General features: G+C 38.7%; 1 protein-coding gene across 1 annotated transcript in view; it reads left to right on the top strand.

The window, feature by feature from the left end:
• Window positions 1–1161: 1161 nt before the first annotated feature.
• Window positions 1162–24259, top strand: part of HSF5 (heat shock transcription factor 5) — a 47268-nt gene continuing 24170 nt past the window's right edge. Inside the window, exons 1-4 of the mRNA XM_025996240.2 lie at window positions 1162–1789; window positions 7434–7808; window positions 19316–19413; window positions 21751–22272. Coding sequence (XP_025852025.2) covers window positions 1162–1789; window positions 7434–7808; window positions 19316–19413; window positions 21751–22272 — 1623 coding nt within the window. The remainder of the gene's footprint in view (window positions 1790–7433; window positions 7809–19315; window positions 19414–21750; window positions 22273–24259) is intronic.

Raw genomic sequence — 24259 nt, 5'->3', positions numbered from 1 at the left:
AATTATTTTATTATTTTATTTATTTATGAGAGACACAGAGAGAAAAGCAGAGACACAGGCAGAGGGAGAAGCAGGCTCCATGCAGGGAGCCCGACGTGGGACTCGATCCCAGGTCTCCAGGATCAGGCCCTGGGCCGAAGGCGGCTCTAAACCGCTGAGCCACTGGGGCTGCCCCTCTTTCCATTTCTAAATGGACCTTTTTTCTTTTTTTTTTTTTTTTTTTTTTATCAGCACAGCTCCTGCTACATTATTTATTGATCGGACAGGGGTTTATCCTTATGGATACTATAGAATTCTGTCCCATCTCATGTGAGGTTTATTTCTGTTTAATGTCTAAGGTGGCACCACCTGGTTGACCAGGCACACAGGATTGTATTCATAGTCTTCGGATTCCCTCCTCATAGGCCCCTCGGTTCTCATTCCGCCTCGAGTAAACCTGTGCTGAGCAAAATTATTGCCCTAAGAGGGTCTATTTAAAAACACATAAAATGTTACTATCTAAAAGGTGAATTCGTTTCCGGAGGATACCATAGCCCCATCGCCATTTTTATTCTGGAGAAACAAACAGTTTAACTGTTCGTTTATACTTAGTTTATAGCTACTCAGATTAGAGAGTTGGGCCCTTTGTTCTCCAGAATGGCCAACTTTGAATCGCCAAGTGCACACTTTGGGAATTCTAAATCCCCCACACGCTGGCTGAGGTGATACACAGGAGTCTTGGTATTCCTCGCCGGATAATCGGGCTTATCTCTTCGCAGGACTGAACGCGACGTGGAAGGCAGCGGCTCCTCCCAAGCCCTGCGGTTTCGGGACGGCGGCGAGGGAACGCGAGCGGCCGCGGCAGCGCCTCACGCTGCTGCACGCGGCGGGGCTCGCGGCGGGGCTCGACGCGGCGTCGGGCGTGCCCTGCGGCGCGGCGTCCAGGGGGCGGGCCGGCTCGTGCCGCGTCTGGCCGCGCGGCGAGAACTCGAGGCCCCATTGGCCGCGCTGCAAGGCGCGGCGGGGCGCTCGTGCGCCAACGGTCCCAGGGTCCGCGGCGGCCGGGCACAGGCCGGAGGGGGCAGGGCGCAGCGAAGGCCTGGCGAAGGGGGAGGGGGGGATCGAGAACGGGGTGGGAGAGCCAGGCTTGGCGGGGCGAGGCCCAGAGCCGGGGTGGGGGCGATGGAGGAGGCGCTGCTCTCCACCCCCATCAATCCCAACAACTTCCCCGCCAAGCTGTGGCGGTTGGTGAACAGTCCCCGGTACCGCTCGATCCGCTGGGACGGTCGTGGCGAGGGGCTGCTCATCGACCAGCCGCTCTTCGAGGCCGAGCTGCTCAGCCCCCCCGGGGCAGGGGCCGGGAGCGGCGGCGGCGGGGGCGGCGGCGGCGGCGGCGGGGGCGGCGTTGGGGGTTCCGGGGCCGAGCCCGAGCTCTTCAAAACCACCAACTTCACCAGCTTCATCCGCCAGCTCAACCTCTACGGCTTCCGCAAGGTGGTGCTGGGCGGGCCGGGCGCGGCGGGGCCCGGGCCGGGACCAGGGGGCGGTGGGCCGGCTGGCGACGGGCCGCTCCACCACTTCCACAGCCCGCACTTCCGCCGCGACCAGCCGCAGCTGCTCGTACACCTCAAGAGGCTCACCAGCGCCAACAAGGCCAAGCTGGCGGCCGGCCTGGAGGTGCCCTGCCGGCCGCCCAACCGCTTCCAGAGGCTCCTCATCACGTCGGCCTCGGCCTCGGCCTCCGCCTCCACCTCCCCGCTGCAGCACCAGGAGCCACCGCCGCCCGCGGGGCCCCGGCCCGAGCCACACGGTGAGTCCTCCTTACCTGTCAGGGGCACATGGGGTCAGGGAGCAACCGCCACCTCCGAGGGCATCTCGCACAGCCAACCCCTTGCTGCCGTGCTTCCCGAGAGATAGGCCACGGCGCCTCCGCGGTTTCCAGCACCCCGCTTCCCGCCACTACCGCCCCTGGAAAGAGGCCGTGGGCATCTAGCCCCTTCTGGTTACTTGTCCGCTGGTGGCCCAAGGGACGTCTGCTGAAGGCTTTCTGCTGTTCCCGGCCCCTCCTGAACTCCAAGCCTCCATAACCACTTACCTTCCCGAGACCCCGGCCTTACCTTGAACATCTAGAATAAATAAATAGCCCTTTGTTGAAGCATTAGGTTGGGAAGAAGGGTCTCCTTTGCACTAATGGGAAATGAAGCAGAGTTACAGTAGAGGGTAAGAGTATGACGGCCAAGGTGGGAAGGAACCAAGTCACGGCCAGGAAAACTTAGAACGTGTCTACCAACCACCTTGAGTGGAAGCATGTCCTTGAAGAGACAGGCCATCCTCCACCCACTCACTGACACATCCGAGAAATCTTATTAGAGATGTCCTTGACAGTACTGGTAGGTTCCAAGGAATGTATGGAAAGGCCGACATTGTTTACATATCCTAAGAGTGAAAACATAGTAATATATTTAATTGTTTATAAGATATTGTTCGTGCATACAATGAACTGGCTAAACGTTTCTTTCATTGTAACTAATTAGAGCCGATGTTTACCTAAGGTGTTATGGTTAGGCAAACACTAGGCAAAAGTGGTTCTCATTACTGTCAAGTGTAGTTTAAGAGAATTGTAGAAAGTTCACATTTGCAGTCTTTGAATCTTTCACTCTACACTTTTCAGTATTGAAATAACTTTGTATGAATGTGTATTTACTAAAAGCTCAAAAATTCTCTGTGATAGAAAATTGTTTTACAAACTTGATTACTGATGCTCTTCCCCGAACTCTTCCAGGAAGGTGAGGGTGGCCACATTCCTTCCCTCTGTTTAGAGTCCATGATATGAGGCAGTATTCCAAGACAGCAACTGGATATAATAATGAGAATTCATTCTTTGCCTTCAGTAGAAACATTTTCACCATGTTAATTTGGATTTAACATAATATGTAAGGATTATTTTTCAGATATGGGAGACTTTAAAAATATACAAATAAAAGTAACACTTTGTTCAGTTTAACCGAGGCCCAGGGTTATGAATGAGGAAGCATTTTGTTCATTTGGAATTTAGAAGATAAGAGATCATAAGCTTGTGTGTCTGTGGAGTTTAGAAGATAAGGGATTAGGTTAGAGTTCTAGCAACAACTTGGAAAAATAGCAGTGGCATAGGAATGTTCTAAAGGAATTCTAAAGGAATATTAAGCTACTTCCATGTGATGGCCATTGATTTTGGTGGGGAATTAAATGGGGAAAGGCAATGGAGATAATACCATGGCATCCATTTGGCAGAATCTCTGACATGGATATTTGTTTTTCAGGTTGTGTATCTGGTGGGCATAAGGAGAAAAGACTGGGTAGTATGTTCTTGGGAGAAATAGGATAACCACTTCAGAGAAACATATATATGTGAATACATAAAAATAAGGTCTTGCTCACTTTTTTCACTTCTCCGACTTTCTTTCTCCTCACCTATGTTAAACCGAGTTGTATTCTAAGGATAGAGTCTATTTTATTTTTATTTATTTAAAAGATTTTTATTTATTTGAGAGAGAGCACAAGCAGGGGGAGTGGCAGAGGAAGAGGAAGAAGCAGATTCCCTCCTGAGCTGACAGCTGGCAGCTCCCAGGCCCCAGAGATCCTGGCCAGAGCTGAAGGCGGACTGAGCTACACAGGCACCTCCCATAGAGTCCATTTTAATTAAAGAAATACAGGGGCTGCCTATGGTCTGATTTTCTTCACTTATAGTTCATTTGGTCAGCATTTTAAAGATTATTTGTTGAATAACATAAATTTAATTCATACTTTTGCAGTATTGGTAATACACCAATCCACATATAGCTAGATTATTGTAGTTTTCATGTATTTACTTTTTTCTTTTCTTTTCTGTTCTGCCAGTTAGTGCAGAAGGTATGTCATTTATGGATTGTCTACACCATAGGCTTGGTTCACTAGGGAATTGTCTTACTGGTGTGGGCAAGATATAACTCTATGTTCAAGAATACTGGGCCAGCTTTGCTTTAATTCTATGTTCTAAGCCCTTGGCTCTCTATTTCTCTTTATATAATTTTTATTCTACTTCAATCTTTCATTAGTTAAACCGGATTATACTGCTGCTTCTTAGTTTCCACTTATGTTTACTGTGTTCTACTTCAGCTTATGGTTTGAATACTTTTTTTTTTTTTTATAATAGAATCCTTTGTTTTAGTACCTACTTCTCTTATCTAGATCCATTGAACTAGCTGTCTTGTTCACCTTTCAGGAATGTACTTGATAAGAAATGTGAAGATCACATGTTTTTCCCTTTTTTTTAAGTCCACTTTTGTTATTTTGTTCTTAAGTGGCAATTTATTTTACAATATTTGTTAAAACTTTCTAAACTAAGTAACAAGTCTGAGCAATAGTACATAATCTGTTTTAGCCTGGGGATAACAAGCTCTCAAGAGTCAAGTTTTGGGCAAGATGCAGGTTTTTTCCTGGGAATTGATTAGCTCAGATTCATTCATTCATTCATTTTAAAGATTTTATTTATTTCATGAGATACACAGAGAAAGCAGAGACATAGGGAGAAGTAGGCTCCCTTGGGAAGCCTGATGTGGAACTCGATCGATCCTAGGACCCTGGATCACAACCTGAGCCAAAGGCAAACGCTCAACCGCTGAGCCACCCGGGCGCCCCTCAGATTGATTTATATAGAAGGAATAGGATGTTTAAAAACAAATCCATTGTGCCTTGCAATTATGGATTTAAACTTTGCCAAATATATCCTAAAGATGTTGTGAAAACATATAGGTGATAATCTGTGAAGTTGATCAGAATAGAGCCCTATGAGATAACCCTTAACAATAAGAGCTGAAAATGTTTTAGTTCTTTATTTTATTTTTTAAAAAGATTTTATTTATTTATTCATGAGAGAAACAGAGAGAGGCAGAGACACAGGCAGAAGGAGAAGCAGGCTCCATGCAGGGACCCCGATGCAGGACTTGATCCCCGGACTCCAGGATCATGCCCTGGGCCAAAGGCAGGCGCTAAACTGCTGAGCCACCCAGGGATCCCTAGTTCTTAATTTTAGAAAACAAATGTAAAGGAATACCCTTGTAATGCTATCAGTGTTCTTATGTTAGCAGCATCTAAAAATCTGTAAATATTTGGCTGTCACTCAGAGATCGTGACAGAAGTTGAATTTATATTTTAATTTGAGAATTCAAAGAGAATTCTTTAAGTAGCTGCTTAAGTTATTGACAGTCTGCAAATTCATTAATAGCTTAACTCTAAAGAAGGTAGAAGAAGGGTTAGCTATTACACAGTGTACCAGTATGTAGTTTTAACATGTGAAGGATCCAAGGAAGAATCAAGTGGTGGGTAGTTTTAGACTTCAGAAACACCTGTTTTAAGGAGCAGAAAATATTTCTTTAGGTCTTAAAAGATTGCATTGGTAGTTCAAAGTGTGTATATGTATGGAATTGCTAGTCAAATACTATAAAAACTATTTTTTGTACTTCAGAGGAAAAGAAGAAATGCAGTTTTTAGGGGGTATATATGATTTGAATACAGTCTTCTGAACTTAAGATTGTTTTTCTCCATTAGATTTAGACCTCTTGATTTCCAGGGCTTTAGATTTGTTTGTATATATGTATGTATTTGTCTTGTTTTTGACATTAATGCTTTATTCCTTTATTTTATTTTTTATTTTTTTTTTTAAGATTTTATTTATTTATTCATGAGAGACACGGGGGGAGAGAGAGGCAGAGACACAGGTAGAGGGGGAAGCAGGCTCCATGCAGGGAGCCCGACATGGGGCTCAATCCTGGGTCTCCAGGATCACACCCTGGGCTGAAGGCGGCGCTAAACCGCTGAGCCACCAGAGCTGCCCTGCTTTATTCCTTTAAAAATTTTTTATCATTTCTAAGAGTGTATTTTATAAAAATTGACTTGACTCAAACAGTGCCAAACCAGAAGTGGTTAAGAGTGCTCCTAATGCTTTATTCTTTTTCTTTTTTCTTGTTTCTTTTTCTTTTCTTTTCTTTTCTTTTCTTTTTTTTCCTTTTCTTTTCTTTTCTTTTCTTTTTTCTTTTCCTTTTCTTTCTTTCTTTCTTTCTTTCTTTCTTTCTTTCTTTCTTTCTTTCTTTCTTTCTTTCTTTCAGAGAGAGAGAGACAGCCTAAGGGGCAGAGGGAGAGAGAGGAGCTTAAGGAGGCTCCACACCCAGTGCAGAGCCCGAGGTGGGGCTTGATTTCATGACCTTGAGATCATGACCTGAGCCAGAATCAAGAGTCAAATGCTTAACCAACCTAGCCACACAGATACCACCTCTTGCTTTATTCTTTAGAGGAAATTAAACACCATAGAGATAGAATGAAAGATGCATAATACATTGAATGGGTTTACAATTTAAATATTTGGTAAAGTAGGTCTTTGAGTGTCATCTTTTATCATGTAGTTTAACAGATGAGTAGTACCTAAATTAGACTTTCCCTGTTTTATAGATTGATTTAATGAAACAAATTGAAAGGAATTTGTGAACCACATAATTTAATACACAACACCCTTCCTGGAATAAATTAGCTTAGCTTTATGTTCAAGAATTACAGTCTGAAAAATAAGTTCAGTTTGCCACATGTATATTTTCTTTTTCCTCATTATATAGAATTGCCCTTTCTCTCTCTTCATCACCTTCACTTTTTAATTCCTTTCTACTTTACTAGATGAGAGAAAGCAAGTATCAGAATCTCTAGGACTGGGTATGTGGATTTTTAACAAACTCTCCAGGTGATTTCAGATGTAAGTCCATCTTTGAGAGTCACTGATATATAGGAAGGGACTCTACTAGAGATACTCTGAAGAAAAAAAGACCATGGAAAATTTTGATTAGTTTAAGAAAGGAAGAAAAGAACTGAGTCAAAGTTTTCAAGCCTGACTTTTCGGCAAAGATTATCATAAAAAAAATTCTAAAGGGAGTAAAGAACATTAACTTTCTTTTTGGTTTGCATTATAGTTCTTATTTGATCTATACTTATTTCTTGAATGTATATGGTTGAGTGTCTACTTTCGTGCCTATTATTAAGATTTCTAAATTATTTGAAAGATTGGAAATCTAAAACTTCTATGAAGTAGTTTACAGGTTGGAGAAATCTGGGTCAATCACTTGAGGTAAAAAGGTAAGATGACTGAATCATCTATAAAAGGCTTTGAATATTGAATTTGACTTAACATTTGATTTAATATTAGGGTTTGGCTACTTTGTCTCTTATGACAATAATACTGAGAAACAAGCCAAAGTTTATTTGATTATTTTTTTAAGCAGTATGTGTGTAATGTTGTATTCTGGATTCTCAGCTTGTTTTTACCAGAACTAAATTTCTGTTGTGTTAAAAATGGCTGAGAATTCAAAATATTCTTATTTTGTGACTTTTGGTTTACTAATTCAGTGATCTAATGTAAAATTAGTAAATATGCTCTTCCTTTTTTTATGCAGGACCAGTGGCTGTTGGACAATTCCACCGGTCATTCCGGAGAGATAGTTTGTCTCCTTACTCCTATGTATCGACTTCATCCCACAACCACAGTACTTTCCCTCTGAAAGGTTTAGATCGGACTCCGATTCCTCCTAGAACATGGCAGAACTCCCTTGGAATGCACCCAGGACAAGTGGAAACGTCTCCCACTTTTTCAGATAAAGGGGTTCCATTTCCTGTACTGCAGAGGTTTCCAACTGAGGTTACCTATACCCTGCAGCCAAGTGCCACATCTGTACACGTTCAGCAAGGTCCTCAAACAATGGTCAGCTCCTCCCAAAAATATAATAACTACACACCCTCAGCGCAGTACTCCCAAGCCTACTATCCAACAGGTATGAAAAATTCAAGTTCAATAGCTTCTCTTAAAGTACTTTATTATGAACATTTATATTTTTAATGCATTTCTGCATACTTAAAAATAGGAATACTCACCTAAGAAACGCCAAAGAATTCTCATCAGGGCATATTTTTAAGCGATATATAAAATTTCATTGTGTTCTTAAGGATTGTAAAAATTCTGTTGAGTACGTAAAAGTATATGGTTTTTAGTGAAAATTTGGTATCTTCGAAATGTGTCCTAGTAATGAAATTAGAACATAGTACTTTGGGACCTTGTTTTTAACTTTGCTGTTGGTGCAGCATTTTGTTTCTTTTAACAAAAAATTATATATATTTTACAGTTGACCCTTGAACAATGTGGGATTGGGGAACTGACCCCCCATGCAGTTGCAAATCCGTGTATAACTTTTGACTTTCACCTAAACTTAACTACTAATTGCCTGTTCTTGACTGGAATCCTTACCTCCGATAACAAAGAGTTGACTAGCACATATTTTGTATGTTATATGTATTAAGTATTGTATTTTTACAATAAGCTAAAAAAAGAAAATGTTCTTAAGAAAATCATAATAGAGGGGATCCCTGGGTGGCGCAGCAGTTTGGCGCCTGCCTTTGGCCCAGGGCGCGATCCTGGAGACCCAGGATCGAATACCACGTCGGGCTCCCGGTGCATGGAGCTTGCTTCTCCCTCTGCCTGTGTCTCTGCCTCTCTCTCTCTCTCTCTCTCTCTCTCTCTCTCTGTGACTATCATAAATAAATAAAAATTTAAAAAAATATTTCAAAAAAAAAAGAAAATCATAATAGAAAATACATTTATGGGATGCCTGGGTGGCTCAGTGGTGGAGCACCTGCCTTTGGCTCAGGTCATGATCCCGGGGTCCTCAGATTGAGTCCCACATCAGGCTCCCAGGAGGGAACCTGCTTCTCCCTCTGCCTATATCTCTGCCTCTCTCTGTGTCTCTCATGAATAAATAAATAAAATCTTAAAAAAAAAGAGAGAATACATTTACAATACTGTACTGTATCAAAACAACGTGGACCCACATAGTTCAAACTCATGTTGTTCCAAGGTCAACTGTATATACTGTATTTTTTAATGTTATAGGTGAGATTATATCATAATGAAATTTTAGTATCTCAGTAATGAAGTTTTTTTGTTTTGTTTTGTTTTTGTTTTTTAAAGATTTTATTTATTCATGAGAGACACACAGAGAGAAAGACAGAGAGGCAGAGACATAGGCAGGAGAAGCAGGCTCTTCGCAGGGAGCCCGATGTAGGACTAAATTCCCGGGTCGGGGATTACGCCCTGAGCCAAAGGCAGACACTCAACCGCTGAGCTACTGAGGTGTTCCAGTAATGAAGTTTAATTAAAAAGCATAATATCTCTTAAAACTAAATTATATTCTTTGGGCAGCCCTGGTGGTGCAGCGGTTTAGCACTGCCTGCAGCCCGGGGTATGATCCTGGAGAACCAGGATCGAGTCCCGTGTCGGGCCTGCTTCTCCCTCTGCCTGTGTCTCTGCCTCTCTCTCTCTCTCTCTCTGTGTCTCTGTCTCTATGAATAAATAAATAAAATCTTTAAAAAATTATATTCTTTTAGTAAAAACTTGATGGTATGTTTTGACAGTGCAGTCCCTGCAGTGTTAATCCCAGACAACTAAGAACTGCGGAGTAGCAGAGAGAACCTGACCATGACAATTGACCTAGACCTCAGCCAAGGGGCATTGGAGATATACTGTAAATCTCAAGCCACTGATCAGAAATCCTTATGATAGTGACCCTCTGTTTAGCTTCTTGGGGGAAGAGAGTGTCTTTTGGGAGGGGTGCAGTTTTGCAAGATAATAGCCTTAGCTTTCCATTCAAATGTTATTTTCAATTTTGCAGGAGCACCATATAGTCATGGTGTGTTTCATCATGCAGAGTGCTTTAATACTGAGTGACAAAATGGGGCAATGGAAATAAGACAAGGGTCAAGGCTTTCAGAAAAGACCAGCGAGAGAAGAAAGAGGGCATTCCTGTGTTAAGACCCTAGGAATAGGGGATCCCTGGGTGGCTTAGCGGTTTAGAGCCTGCCTTTGGCCCAGGGCATGATCCTGGAGACCAGGGATCAAGTCTCACATCAGGCTCCCTGCATGGAACCTGTTTCTCCTGCCTGTGTCTCTGCCTCTCTCTCTCTCTCTCTCTGTTTGTCTCTCAGGAATAAATAAATAAAAACTTAAAAAAAAAAAAAGACGCTAGGAATATTAATTTTCTCAAATATGTAGATCTGGAAGCTATCTCTAATGGTATTTTGTTAGACCATTTCTCCCTGGCAGGAGGAAATCAAAAGCTAAAATAAGTGGAAGGAATGTAAATTCAATAAGGGAATAAAATAATGTGTTGACTTTTACAAGTTATAAATCTGGTAACTTGTTTGTAACAGGACTCACTATTTTCTAGCTGTAATATCCAACTGTATTCTCTTATTGACTTACTGCATTCTACCTAAATATAGCAGTAAAAGGGATTGTTTTATTTTCCCAAAATATTTAATATTAAAATAATAAGAGTTTTTTTTTAAAGATTTTTATTTATTTATTTTTGAGAGAGAGAGAGTCAGTCACAGACACAGGCAGAGGGAGAAGCAGGCTCCGTCCTGGGAGCCCGACGTGGGACTGGATCCCAGGTCTCCAGGATCATGCCCTGGGCCAAAGGCAGGTGCTAAACCGCTGAGCTACCCCGGGATCCCATGTTAGAAGTTTTAGATCTTGGGATGCCTGGGTGGCTCAGCGGTTAAGCCTCTGCCTTCTGCTCAGGGTGTGATTCTGGGGTCCGAGGATCAAGTCTCACATCGGGCTCCCTGCGTGGAGCCTGCTTCTCCCTCTGCCTGTGTCTGCTTTTCTCTTTCTGTGTGTCTCATGAATAAATAAATAAGATCTTTAAAAAGAAAAAGTTTTAGATGTTATGTATAGTGACAAATAAAGTCAGATTTTTATTAATGAATAGTTTAATTCAACATTATAATAAACAGGTAAGACATTAACATCTAGATTATAATTTCAGCTATATTCTAGGTATGCACAGAATGTATATACATATATATAGAGAGATAGTCTGTGTCTTCCTTATACTTGCTTTACATTCTATAGCCCATCAAGATAATACCTTCCTTTAGGTATTAATACCTAAAGCCTTCCTCTAGGTTTTAATACCTTCCTTCCTTTAACCAGTAAGTGTTTCTCTTTCCTAAACTTCCTCCAAAACCCCCTCCTCAAACAACTAGACTCAAGCTTCTGGGGAGTTTGTTTGTTTGTTTATTTATTTATTTATTTATTTATTTATTTATTTAGCTTCTGGGGAGTTTAAATTTGGAAGGACTGCAGCAAGAGGGTTGTAGAAATGTGCTTGACCTTCCAGTTTGTAATTTTGGAGGCATTTTCCTACGGACATATTAAGTATGGTGGTTAGGTTCTGTATTAGTATTAGTTGTACACTTATTGCTGTACAGGTAGCTGTAATCTGATTTAGGAGCCAAATTAGCCTTTATGATGTTTTTTTTTTTTAAAGATTTATTTATTTATTTGTTTGTTTATTTATTCATGAGAGACACACACACAGAGAGAGAGAGAGAGAGAGGCACAGACACAGGCAGAGGGAGAAGCAAGCTCCATGCAGGGAGCGCAGTGCAGGACTTGATCCTGGGTCTCCAGGACCACATCCTGGGCTGCTCTGTGATGATATTTCTATGGGAAAATGTATTTTTCAAGTCCCAGATAATCCTCTTAGAAACACTTGGTTCTAAATTTTATGAGAACCACTTATGTATTACATACCAGAAAATACTACAAGTAGTATTTATAGAAATACTACTTGTTGAATTATTATGATTTAGGGTATGTTACTTTTAAAATATTTTGTTAGCTTGGATGTAAAATTATAAATTAAAAAATGTTTCCAAGAGTTCAAGGTAAGGACTAGCAAAGAGATATTCAAAGAACAAATAAGTGCTGCTGATGTTTTGAAAGCTTACAGGGCATGTGATATAGAATCATGGTTATCTTTATTTTTGTTTTTTCATCTTTAATAGAGATAATTGAAATGACTATAACACTTCTGAGGTTGTAAGAATAAGAAATGTCATGATCTCATGATGATTATCAAATACATAGAGTGGGTCTATGATGTTCTGTAATAAGCAAAACTTCTTTGAACATTCTGAAATACTATATAAGTAAAAGGTTGTGTTGTTAAATACAAAAGACTTGCTTTGGAAAAGAAAGTGGCATAAAAATACTGTAGAAGTATTTGCTCCAAATTTTAGGTGAAGGAAGCAAAAAGTGAGCAATTTAACCAATATTTAGCAAGTATCTGTTTATGAAGCACATTACAAATGACTTTTCCAAAGCTAAATGGAGTATCACTCCCAGGGGCAGGATAATAATCACTCCCAAAGCCAGCTTTTAAAGTAATATTGAAGTAACTAATTTTGGAATGATGGTCCTCTAATCCTTTTGGAGAATTGGAGGTTTGGATCAAATTCTAGTAAACAGCAACACCTGACTTCATTTAAAAATTATATTGATAGCAAATTTGGATCTAGTCTTCAGATAGTCTACAAGTAAATTTTGAATGTTATGTAATATTTTATAAATTAATTTCTCTAGTAAAGCCAAAGATTGAGACTGGAAAATTGTTGTGAGATTGACTCATAAAATGACTCATCTGAATCCTGGCTTACATTTGTCATTCCTCTCTTGAAGCGCATATTTTCTTTGCCTAGCACACTACGTGTTTTCCACTCTTATCACTCCTTCAAAGACAGCATGTTTTAGGTCCAGTATTGATTGACTCTTTTTAGTCTTGCTTTATCTTGGGTTCATTTTTTCCCTCTCTGATGTTAATTATGTAGCAGTCATTATGGCCAAGCATTGTTCTGAGAATTCTCAAGTATCAATTCATTTAATTCTCACAACAACCTTCCAAGATTAGAAATGTAATTATCCTCATTTTATAGATTAGGGAACTGAAATATGACTAGTCAGAGGCAAAGCTGAGGAATGAACCCAGGCAAATTGACTGAAGAGTCCATTCTTTTGGCCATTGTGCTCTACTACCAGCCTGCCTCTTATAACAGAGAGGGCTCTTTGTTTTATCTTTTGAGGTACTCTTTCCTGGTATGTCTCTTCCTAGAGTAAGTTACTCCCAGATAGCATAGATAACAGAAAATGACTGCAAGACCCACCCTTCTACTGGTGGCAGTGGGATTACCCTGGATTATTGACTCACCCTACCCAAGCAGTGAGAATGTACTCCCATGGCTAGAGTGGGAGGTCTGGTTTGGGCCTCTGAGGAGTGGGGCTGCCTCTATTTCTGTATAACCCTCTACCTAGTGTAGTGCTCAGCTGTAATGATTCCCTAGTAAGTAGTCTATTGAACGGAATGAAATAATTCCAGTCTCCACTTTGTAGTTAATCATTCAATGTGCTCTTCAGTGGATTATTTCATGACACTCCCCCCTCAATTTCCCTTCCTATAAAGTGGCAATAGTAGTTCAAGTCAGGGATTCAATGAATTTAATGTTTGTGAATAGGCTTTATAAAATTGAAAACACTATTTACACGGAAAGGATAAAGTATTTTAAAAGCTGTCTTTAGGGGATCCCTGGGTGGCTCAGCGGTTTGGCGCCTGCCTTCGGCCCAGGGCGCGATCCTGGAGTCCCAGGATTGAGTCCCACATCGGGCTTCCTGCATGAAGCCTGCTTCTTCCTCTGCCTGTGTCTTTGCCTCTCTCTTTCTGCCTCTCATGAATAAATAAATATATCTTTTTTTAAAATTTATTTATGATAGTCAGAGAGAGAGAGAGAGAGAGAGAGAGGCAGAGACACAGGCAGAGGAAGAAGCAGGCTCCATGCACCGGGAGCCCGATGTGGGACTCGATCCCAGGTCTCCAGGATCGCGCCCTGGGCCAAAGGCAGGCGCCAAACCGCTGCGCCACCCAGGGATCCCAAATAAATAAAATCTTAAAAAAAATAAATTGGACCTACATAGTAACATCTGAAAGTCTAAATACAGTGATTTGTAAGAATATACAACTTCTGTAAGATACATATGCATTTATTTTTTTATTGAAAAGTATATATATCATTTTTAAAAATTATTCTTACTTGAATCTTGGGCAAAAAGAATTGCTTATTATTGTGGATTTTGTTGTTGTTGTTACTTTAAGTAGGTTCCATGCCCAGCGTGGAGCTCCATGTGGAGCTTGAACTCACAACCCTGGGATCAAGATCTGAGCTGAGATCAGGAGTCAGACGGTTAACTGACTGAGCAACCCAGGAGAGCCCCTTTACTGTTTTAAAGTACATTTGGATTCTATTTTAGGCTTTTAATTCTATATAGTGTTCATAAACAAATACAGAACCTGGAGTTATAAGAGCTCTCCAATGTTGCTGTTCTTGTGCTCAGACAGCCTCTATTGTTAGTTTCTTTGAAAAGGCCTGATTTTGTTCTTATGGAAAGAGGGACTTGGCATAAATACTCCAGGAGTTTTCTTTAGCTATCAGAAGAAACCAAGCAAAAGCACAATTATATTTGCCTTTCTTTTTATTGAGGTAAAATATAAGTAACAAAGTTTACCATTTTAACCATTTTTAGAAGTGTCTACAGTTCTGTGGATTTAAATACATTTACATTATTGTACTAGCATTACCACCTTCCATCTCTAGAACTTTTTCATCTTCCCCAACTGAGACTCTATACCCATTGAACACCAGCTTCACATTCCCCTCTCCCCCTGGCTCCTGGCAACCACCATTCTGCTTTCTGTCTCTATGAATCGACAACTCTCTGAAACTCATATAAGAGGAGTCATAAAGTATTTGCCCTTTTGTGATTGGCTTAATTCATTAAGCATACTGTTTTTAAGGTTCATTGGAACTATAGCATGGCTCAAAATTTCCTTATTTTTTAATGCTGAATAATTTTCCATTTTAAGTACCACATAAAATTTATCCATTCATCTGTTGATAGAAACTGGGTTGCTTCCACCTTTTGGCTATTGCGAACAATGCTGCTGTGAACATGGATGCACAAATATATATATTTGAGTGCCTGTTACCACTTTTTTGGGGTATATGCCCAGAAGACCTTTACCTTACTACAAGTGAGAAAGTGTTGGGGTTCTAGATGTATAGTAATTTATCTTGAAGTTAAATATACTATTAGGATGTTTTTCCTGTTGAACATTTATATTGGGCATTTTCTCACCATTGACACTGTACTATTCCAGAGTAGATTCAAGTCAAAAACATTTTAATTCTATATTTGAATTACCTCCATAGGATAAAAGAGTATGAACTTGTTTCTTGTTTTCCTAATCCATAGTGGGAATGAAAATTTTTGCTGTTAAGATAATTTTTAGTACTCCTCGATTTTTTTAATTACCAGAATTGTTTTCAAAAAATGTCATTAGCTCTTATATTTACATTTGAAATAGAATTCTGTCCATTATTACCAGTTTTTCATTCTATGTGCAGTTTATGCCTTAAGTGACTACTACCCTCAGGAAGACAATGGAAGATCTCTATGCAGATGAATGTGCCTTAGAATATAGTGATAAACTCAGTTTTATAAATGTCATTGCTTTCACAATGCTTTCATAATATACACTAGCTTAATTTGTCATGTATTAAAGCACACAGTTGCATTTCTAGAGTTGTTTTTCATATTTAGCAAACTTACTAGTATCTTACTTTGTTCTATTTTGTTGACTATACAAAGTAGGACTGCACTGGTGAGGAAATAGCCATTGAAGAATCTTTTTGGATTATCTATTCATGTCCCCCTATGCAGGTAGCTTTCCACTTTCCATTTATTACTGGACACTTAAAAGGATATTCACATTTTGCTATTTCTTTAGATACCAGTATGGTCAGCTATATTAATATACTCTCTGTTGCATATTTTACTTTATCCAAGAAATTTACTTTAAAGTACACTTTTACAGGTATTTAAAATGTGTAAGCAATGGAATCAGAACAATATAAAAAAAATAAACCTAGTACTTTTTGTTGATTTATTTGTAATGAAATACTATTTCATGGTACCCTGAGGAGTGAAAACCTACACCTCCTGACTGAAATCTTTTCCTGCCACTAGGGGGCTAGGTTTTCCTTAGCTGTTAAAACTAGAAAAATGTCCTATTTTTTTTCAGTTTGAGCATACACAGCAGACCCCTCCTTGATGTTTTCCTTTTTGGGTTTAAGTTCTTTCCGGGATATTTATGCTTTCAAATATTCTGGGAGATCAAATTCAAATCCAAAACACTGAAATTGTATATCTGAATACTCTCCAGAGTTTTTTTTTTTAATAAATTTATTTTTTATTGGTGTTCAATTTACCAACATACAGAATAACACTCAGTGCTCATCCCGTCAAGTGCCCCCCTCAGTGCCTGTCACCCCCACCCCCCACCCTCCTCCCCTTCCACCACCCCTAGTTCGTTTCCCAGAGTTAGGAGTCTTTATGTTCTGTCTCCCTTTCTGATATTTCCCACACATTTCTTCTTCCTTCCCTTATATTCCCTTTCACTACTATTTATATTCCCCAAATGAATGAGAACATATAATGTTTGTCCTTCCCCAATTGACTTACTTCACTCAGCATAATACCCTCCAGTTCCATCCACGTTGAAGCAAGTGGTGGGTATTTGTCGTTTCTAATGGCTGAGTAATATTCCATTGTATACATAAACCACATCTTCTTTATCCATTCATCTTTCGTTGGATACCGAGGCTCCTTCCACATCTGAGGCATCACAATGCCAGATTTCAGGTTGTACTACAAAGCTGTGGTCATCAAGACAGTGTGGTACTGGCACAAAAACAGACACATAGACCTGTTCTTGCTGAACAGAACAGAATAGAGAACCCAGAAGTGGACCCTGAACTTTATGGTCAACTAATATTCGATAAAGGAGGAAAGACTATCCATTAGAAGAAAGACAGTCTCTTCAATAAATGGTGCTGGGAAAATTGGACATCCACATGCAGAAGAATGAAACTAGACTACTCTCTTTCACCATACACAAAGATAAACTCAAAATGGATGAAAGATCTAAATGTGAGACAAGATTCCATCAAAATCCTAGAGGAGAACACAGGCAACACCCTTTTTGAACTCGGCCACAGTAACTTCTTGCAAGATACTTCCACGAAGGCAAAAGAAACAAAAGCAAAAATGAACTATTGGGACTTCATCAAGATAAGAAGCTTTTGCACAGCAAAGGATACAGTCAACAAAACTAAAAGAACCTACAGAATGGGAGAAGATATTTGCAAGTGACGTATCAGATAAAGGGCTAGTTTCCAAGATCTATAAAGAACTTCTTAACCTCAACACCAAAGAAACAAACAATCCAATCATGAAATGGGCAAAAGACATGAAGAGAAATCTCACAGAGGAAGACCTAGACATGGCCAACACGCACATGAGAAAATGCTCCTCATCACTTGCCATCAGGGAAATACAAATCAAAACCACAATGAGATACCGCCTCACACCAGTGAGAAAATTAACAAGGCAGGAAACCACAAATGTTGAAGAGGATGCGGAGAAAAGGGAACCCTTTTACACTGTTGGTGGGAATGTGAACTGGTGCAGCCACTCTGGAAAACTGTGTGGAGGTTCCTCAAAGAGTTAAAAATAGACCTGCCCTACGACCCAGCAATTGCACTGTTGGGGATTTACCCCAAAGATTCAGATGCAATGAAACGCCAGGACACCTGCACCCCGATGTTTCTAGCAGCAATGTCCACAATAGCCAAACTGTGGAAGGAGCCTCGGTGTCCATCGAAAGATGAATGGATAAATCTCCAGAGGTTAAAGTGTGAAAACTTGCTTATTACCCTAACCTATTTTGGAAGTAATAAGAGCCTGGAATTTGTGTGGCCATCTTAGTAATGTCTGGCTTTTTAAATCACTGGAATTGTTAAAATGATGTAAGTCAGAAAATATCAACCCTTATATGTGTATCTACAGTAGAATTCTGTCCATTATTTCAAATTTTTACTTCCATATGCAAAATTTAATGGCTTAAATTGCACATATTAGAAAAAAATTATTTCTAGTATACCTTTGTGAACTGACATTTTAAAAATCAGTAGTCAATAGACAAACATTGCAATAAATTTTTACAGTTCTTAGGCTAATTTACTTTCAAGGATTATAGATTAAGATTGTTTAGTAATTTTATTAGTATACACAAAATATGAAAAATGTGGATATAGAAAGTTGTCACATTATGATAAAGACAACTTAAAAATATTAATCTAGTGGTGTTCCAGTAAAATTAAAATGTTACATTTTAGGAAAAAGGGATGGTTAGGGAAGTATTGTACATTAAAGAGCATGTGCTTTAAAGTTTGATTGCTGTCACTGTCACTATTAGCTTTTTGACTTTCAGCAAATTATTTAACATCTCTGAGCTTTAGTTTCCTTATTTTTGTAAAGTAATGTTAATACCTCATTCAATTGTTGTTTGGATTAAATGAAGCAATATATGTAAAGCACCTAGTACTGTGCCTGGTAGGTGCTCAATAAATGTCATCCTCTGTTTAATCCAAAGGTGTGATGTGTTATAACTGATTCTCATTCGTTCTGGAGAGTCTCTCTCTGGAAAAGAGGAGACTCAACCTATTATTAAGACTGCATCTGTAAGTATAACTATCCCAGTACAAAGAGTTAATCTTTTCATGGTATCCTAACTATAAAGAGAAAGCTTGGAAACTAACTTCTTTAGTTAAAATAATACCAGCATTAGCTATTCGTTTTTTGATTGCCTACTCTATGCCAGTACTATTCTAAGTGCTTTATGCATATTAACTCATTCATTCCTCACAACAAACATAGTAGGGCACGTACTATTATTACCCCTATTTTTTTAAGATGCGGAAACTGATGCCCAAAGAGATTAACCTTGCTCAAGTTTGCATGGCTATTAAAATTTTGGAGCTGGGCTCCAAAGCCAAACAATCTGGCTCTTGGATTCAAATTCTTAACCATTTGTTTAGATAGTTAAAGCATTTTTGTCTGGATTTTTACTAGATGCATTGTATAATGGTAGGACTATTTGTAGAGTATTTCACTTATCCTTAAAACACACCCTCCTCCAAATGTTTATTATTAAATTAATTGAAACAGTTATTTTGGGATTCCAAATATGTTCTGATATTTTCAGTAAAAATGAAATTTCAATAAGAATAAATGGTTAGAAAAGGTAACAAAATGTTTAGTGCTAAGGAAATCATTTAAAAAAGTAGACATGACCCTTTAAAATGATTTTTATATTAGTTTATTACCATGTTGTTTTCCACAAATAATAGCACTAATTGTACTAAATATAATTTTGTTGCATCCACAAAGGAAAACTTTTGGAATTTTTCCAAGTTGAAAGAGGGGAGTGCCTTAAATGCTACTAGAGGTTAATTTTGATTGATGATTTTTCTCTGTTTGAATTTGTCCCAGCTGTGCTACAGTGCTGTTCTCCTTCTACCCACATGGATGCTCTAAGTAGTTGTGTCACTCCCACTGCCTCTTCCTATGCACACTGCAACTACTTCCAGGTAAGATTCTTGGAACAATGGACACATTCTCTGTACTTCACGTGGAATATTATTGACCTTGCACAGTTTTAAAGTGTAATTTTATCTTAATGAGTAGCCAGAGGTAAGCTGTGGATTATGGCTTCAGTTTTCTGAGTTCTAAAAAAAAAAAATTGGGGGGGGGGGGTTATATCTGAGTATTCTAGGCCTGCACTATCCAAAACAGTAGGCACTAGCTACATGTGGCTATTTAAATTAGTTAAAATAAAATAAGATATAAAATTCATTTGAGTGCTCAAAGTCTCATCAGGCTAGTGGCTACCAAATTGTCCAGCACAGATAGCATTTTCATCATATCTGAAAGTTAGTTTGAGCATTGCTGGTCTAGGCTCTTCTATGGTAAAATGAATATCAGATAAACTTTAAAAGTATATAAGTTACCAAATGACAGTTTCTTCTAAGATGATACAGATAATTACTTTTTTTTAATGAAAGGAAAAAATGAAATAAAAAATGAGAAATTTAAGTGGTGATTCCTTTTTGCCCCCATATTATAAATACTATTCTTCAGTTATTTTCTCATTATTATTGAGAAGTGAGTGGGTTGATTTAAATGTTTTGGACTGCTACTTCTAGGATAAGATTAAATTCCATGCTTTGGGGGTGGCTCCCTGCATGGAGCCTGATGTGGGACTTGATCCCAGGACTCTAGGATCATGCCCTGGGCCAAAGGCAGGCACTAAACCACTGAGCCACCCAGGTGTCCCAATAGCTTCTATTTCTAAGAGAATATCTTACTAGTGGCATTCCAGTACTGAAAGGAATATTCCTTTTTTTTTTTTTTTTACTGAGAAAATTACATGGGAAGTCAAATTATAATCCAACTGGTGTTTGAAGAGTGTAGAATCAGATCAAAGGGACTTAGTTGGACATTTTTAATAGCAGGTGCCATCAAGCATGATAGTCCAATCTGTTCATCTTCACCATAGGGATGTATCTGTCCCACAAATTAGAAGCTATTGTTTGGAGAATCCAGATACTCTATTCCTTGGATCATACTGGAGATACTCTGACGGTGTTTATGTCTTATGTTTTAAATAAATTATTTAACATATCTTTAAAGAACCTTTTCTTATTTAGGACAATACATGTTCCTTACAGGAAAATAGAGATAGGTAGACCTAGCATTTTTAAAATGAAAAAAAAAATACAACATATTTTAGGTGTAATTCTGGAAATAAATGCAATTGGTTTAGTTGGATCATAGATACTGGTGAGAGTGTGCATGAATGATCATTATAGTGTAATGGTTAAGAGCAAGAGCTCTTCAATCAGGCAACCTATGCTTAAAACCTGGATCTGTCAGTTATTTCATTGTGACTTTGGTAAATTACAGAGTTTCTCTGAACTTCAATTTCATCATTTGGAAATGGAGATGATCACATTATAGACCTCTTGAGAGGATTAAATGGAATAATATATATAAAGTACTTTGCATGTACTTGACATTTAGTAAGAACTCAATAAATGGTGCTATTGGCTATAGTAAAGTGGCTTGATGCTTAAACTATTTAATTTTACATTATTTGGCATAATGTGCTTCAAATAATTGACACATTCTTTGTAGTGTATTTGGCAGCATCAACCCATTACATGTTTTATTTAATTATTACTCTTCAGTATTTTATGTTCATTGCTTGAGATTATCACCAAACATGTAATTGAATGCCTACTCTGTGCGAAGAACTATGTGTAATACATCTTAAAGATATGAAGAATACATCTAAAAGTGACAGCTTTTTAAAAATCTGTTGTTTTATTATTAAAAATAAACAATCTCAGGAACCAAAGGACATTCGATATTCCATCCATTTTTCCCCAGATCATTTGGAACAGAATATCAGTACCTCCCCCTGAATCTGTAGAAGCATTGGTGGACTTGTGAGCATCCTGTGTTTGAAATTTCCTTACTACATTCCTAAAATAGCATATGATAGATATAAGTGATGTTTTTGTTTGTCAACTTTTATGGAAGAATTAGGTATATAGACATCTTATCAGCAAATAGGCATTTCGGTACTATAGTGTTTTGATTTTGTATACTTTAAGCCTGAGAATTATTGGTCCTTTCCAGTATTAAATTTAGGATAGTAGTTGACATATATTAGTTGCTAAGTAAATGTTAACAATAGAATTGAAGCTACCATTGCTGAATAGTTGATTGGTGTTCAAGTTTTCTTAGCTGTAGTTAAAATTTAATCTATTTGTTTAACATTTGTCAGCCTAAACCTTGTTGCTTTCCTCCTTAATCTCATATTCAATTTTCTATCCAAACAGTCCTATTTTCTCTTTTCCCAGAATCCTCCAATGCAATCCTCCTATCCAGTTGAATTTCTGCCTTCTAATTGGCCTTGCAGTGCTACTGATGAAAATAAAAAGACAGAAGTAAACCTAGAGGCTGTTTTTCAGATAGTAGATGAATTGCATTCCTCCCCTAAATTGGAGATGGTGAAGGTGGAGCCTGTTGAGAATCAGTGCCCAACATCTCAATCTAACAGAGGCCAACATGTCCTAGCTAATTCAAACAACAGCAGTGCATCTTCCACAAGTCAGGCTAGCCAGCTGGAGCAACTTACTCCTGTAGGCTCAGATATTACATCTTTTGTAGTCGGAACAGAACAAGCAATTAATTGCTCTCTACCACAGTCACCTGAGTACATCTATACCATCCACACAGCTCAGCCTGTTGAAAATACTACAATGCAGGAATCTGCAGCCATCCAACAAGCTCATGTCAAACTGAAGGAGCAGCTAAGTCATAATCCATCTCCATCTTCAGTAGTGTTTGTGCAGGAAGGGCTACCATTCAGCACACATCAGGTAAGTCAAAGAAAAAGTCCTAAAAGCTCAAAGTACCTACTGCTTCTTGCTAAAGACCGTTTTAGTGAAGAGTTTGTCCACATTTTATTTGGATTTATTACCAGTTCATTATGCTTTTTTTTTTAAGCTTTATTTACTTGAGAGAGAGCATGAGCACGGGGGGAAGGGGGCGCAGAGGGACGCTGAGCATGGAGCTGACGTGGGGCTCGATTCCAGGACCCTGCCATCATGACCTTAAGCCAAAGTCAGATGCTTAACTGACTGAGCTACCCAGGTGCTCCCATTTTGCTTTCTAGAAGGATCATGTCCCAGTGATTCTGCACAAAAAATTCAGAAAGAGGTAACCTTAAGCACCAGACATCTTCTTACTATGTTACAGTCTGAAGTCAACCTCTAGAGAGGCAGTCTGAGCATTTTGATATAAAACTTATTTCATGTTAAATGCATCCCTCGAGTTTTGTTTCCTTTCTCAATATGGATGGACTAGGTGTGCCTAGCTGATTAAAAATCCACTACTCAGAAAGGATGGTTTATCTGGCAAATAATATCAGGACTTTCCTAGCCATTTCTAGCTTGGAGGTAAGGAGATGGTTAGAGGTCTTTTCATACTTTCTTACAGCATTATTTGAATTCTCTTTTGACTTATGAGCATACTGTGTTTGAATTTCACTACTAATATCTACATTATTTTTGTTGTTCTCTACATTCTTAAAGCAGAATTCAGACTCTAGTTTGAGAGATATATTCTGAAGGTAGACGCAAATTCCTTTATTGCTGCTGGTTTATGACCAGAAAATGGATAAAGTTTGATTCTAAATAAAAAGTACATCTAAATTAAGATCACTTTTTGTGAATTAACTTAGATTTTCCTACTTTTATTTTTTCTTGATCTTAGGCTTCTATATGTATATGTGTGTGTATATGTATATATATTTTTTAATTTTGGGTTTTTTTTCTCTAATGGAACTGAAAATATCACTGTGTTAGATTCCCAAGATAACTTTCTGACAGTTGTGTTTTTTTAATGCATTCTTTTTTAGCTCTAATTTTAGATCCAAGTGTCTTAAGGGTATCAATCAACCCATTATCCTTTTTCAAGACCCAACTGTTAAGACCTAGTATATCATGATTAAAATAATATTATAAATACTATAAATTCAGACCAAAGATAGGCCCATTATCTTTCAGATATGATTGTGAAAAGAACATAAAATTTGTCTTTGTTCCTTCATAGTCACATCCAAAATACTTGATTTCATACCTTAAAATTGCATTCACATAATTCTTTCAAGATCTTTAAAAAATATGTTTGAACATCAGAGCTTTTATTTTTTAAGTCTTTTAAAAAGATTTTATTTGTTGGAAAGAGTGAGCAAGAGCGAGCATGAGTGGAGGTGGGGGGTGTGGAGGGACTTAGAGAGAGGAAGAAACTGAGCAGGGAGCCCAATGTGGGGCTTAATCCCAGGACCCTGGGATCATGACCTGAGCTGAAGGCAGATGCTTAATCTACTGAGCCCCCTAGGTGCCCCTGAACATCAGAGCTTTTTATTTTATTTTATTTATTTTATTTTATTTATTTTATTTTATTTTAAAGATTTTATTTATTTATTCATGAGACAAGGAGAGAGAGAGGCAGAGACACAGGCAGAGGAAGAAGCAGGCTCCATGCAAGGAGCCCAATGCGGGACTTGATCCCAGGACCCCAGGATCACGCCCTGGGCTGAAGGCAGGCACTAAACCGCTGAGCCACCCAGGCATCCAAAACATCAGAGCTTTTTAAAACCATATTTTTAACTTTTAGCTTTATTTCATTATATAGTTTTATTTAAAATGAATTCAAAGAAATAAGATTGTTTCAGAAGTTGGTCACCTTGATGAAGGGATTTGCATTCCAAAGAAAACTTAGGAACTCCAAGAAAGAAACTCCTATCTCATAAGCAGAACAGATCTAGATTTTATAGAGGCTGAAGCTTCTATAATTTTGAAG

This window comes from Vulpes vulpes, chromosome 2 (genome assembly GCF_048418805.1).
Source record: "Vulpes vulpes isolate BD-2025 chromosome 2, VulVul3, whole genome shotgun sequence".
NCBI lineage: Eukaryota > Metazoa > Chordata > Mammalia > Carnivora > Canidae > Vulpes > Vulpes vulpes.
Note: the sequence above shows the minus strand (reverse complement) of the source record. Positions and strands in the feature narration are given on the sequence as shown.